We start from the raw sequence: 1,247 nt of genomic DNA, 5'->3' as shown, positions 1-1,247 counted from the left end.
GCATAGCTTTCATCATCAGCTTTCTCCTAAGGTGTGGTTTTAGAGGTGTGGCCATTCTATACAACAAAATGTGTGACACAAATTTAAACATAGTTAATTGTCACAAACCTCAGACAAACAAACCATTCATGTAATTCTCGTGTTACAAATGATACTACAAATGGTAAGGACCTAGCTGTCATATATTTTATTTTCTCAATTTTTATATAGCTGCTCAGGGTTTTACAACTATGATGTTTACTGAGTACTCCAAGAAATGCTCAGTAGGATTTATGCTCGGCATTATAATGGTAAGTACTAAAATGGTGATTGATACTTAATTAACATTATCTACATATAGTGTATAATGTACTTCATAGACAGAAGGCAGGCCCAAGAAGTATATACAGAGACTGACAACAAATGGCCTCATTAGCAGATGACATGGAGCCTAATGAGACAGAATATGCTTAAGCCTGCAGCAGCAGATGCTGGCCGGGCAGGATGTCACAATTGCAGGCCACAGTGCAGCCTGAGCCTGGGGATCACAATGAACTTGAAGTCAGGAGGAGGAAGAGGTCCACTAGAAAGAAATTGCAAAATGATGTCTACGTTAGAGCTGGTTCTTGGAGGGATTTGAGCACTAATGAGATGTCTTATGGATCCCAGAGAAAGATTGCCGCCTTTCTGGACTCGTCTCACACCCTCAACTGGAAAGACTTGCTCTCAACGATGCCAGAATACGGGTACAAAAATAATTTTTAATTTTAAAAATTATCATCATCATCGTAATCTCAGTCCTCTACAGATGCAGCAGTTATCCCAGCAGGAAGTGAGAGGGAAGAGTCCCACTATATCACTGTTGAGCCACATGGCATCAAGAGGTAGGACTGTTGGCCAGTTGTATGACTTTTGCAATGACGAGGAGGAGCCTGACTACCAGTATCTTATATGTGAAAGGACTACAAGTAATATATAAAAATTTATACTGTATGTTAAATGCAATATTAATAGTATTACTATATATAGTACCATGGACTATAGCCCATATTTTTTCTAAAAAATGGCTAAAAAATTACCTCAAATTTTTATTACATTTTTGATACATATTGATGTGTTTATGCTGTGTAGAAAGTTTGAGGTGATTCCGACTTTAATTTTTAGAGTTATGGCCATTTAAAGAAATTGGCCAAATTTTGAAAAAATCCCTGTACTATAGCCCATGGTTTTTTTCCAAAAAATGGCTAAAAAAATCACCTCAAATTTTA

At 37.0% G+C, this 1,247-nt stretch overlaps 1 protein-coding gene across 1 annotated transcript; it reads left to right on the top strand.

Moving 5' to 3' along the window:
- The first annotated feature begins 459 nt into the window (after positions 1 to 459).
- On the top strand, positions 460 to 958 carry LOC109584872 (uncharacterized). The gene is made up of 2 exons (XM_020000771.1): positions 460 to 725; positions 778 to 958. The coding sequence occupies exons 1-2, from the start codon at positions 484 to 486 to the stop codon at positions 956 to 958; spliced, it is 423 nt and encodes a 140-aa protein (XP_019856330.1). The 5' UTR covers positions 460 to 483.
- The last annotated feature ends 289 nt before the right edge of the window (positions 959 to 1,247 follow it).

This window comes from Amphimedon queenslandica, unplaced genomic scaffold (genome assembly GCF_000090795.2).
Source record: "Amphimedon queenslandica unplaced genomic scaffold, v1.1 AMPQUscaffold_13156, whole genome shotgun sequence".
Classification (NCBI taxonomy): Eukaryota; Metazoa; Porifera; class Demospongiae; order Haplosclerida; family Niphatidae; genus Amphimedon; species Amphimedon queenslandica.
This window is presented reverse-complemented; position numbering and strand designations above follow the sequence as displayed.

Coding starts and splice junctions, on each gene's coding strand:
- LOC109584872 (XM_020000771.1), top strand. CDS start 484: ATGTCACAATTGCAGGCCACAGTGCAGCCTGAGCCTGGGGATCACAAT. Junction 726..777: donor TCAACGATGCCAGAATACGG/GTACAAAAATAA, acceptor TCGTAATCTCAG/TCCTCTACAGATGCAGCAGT.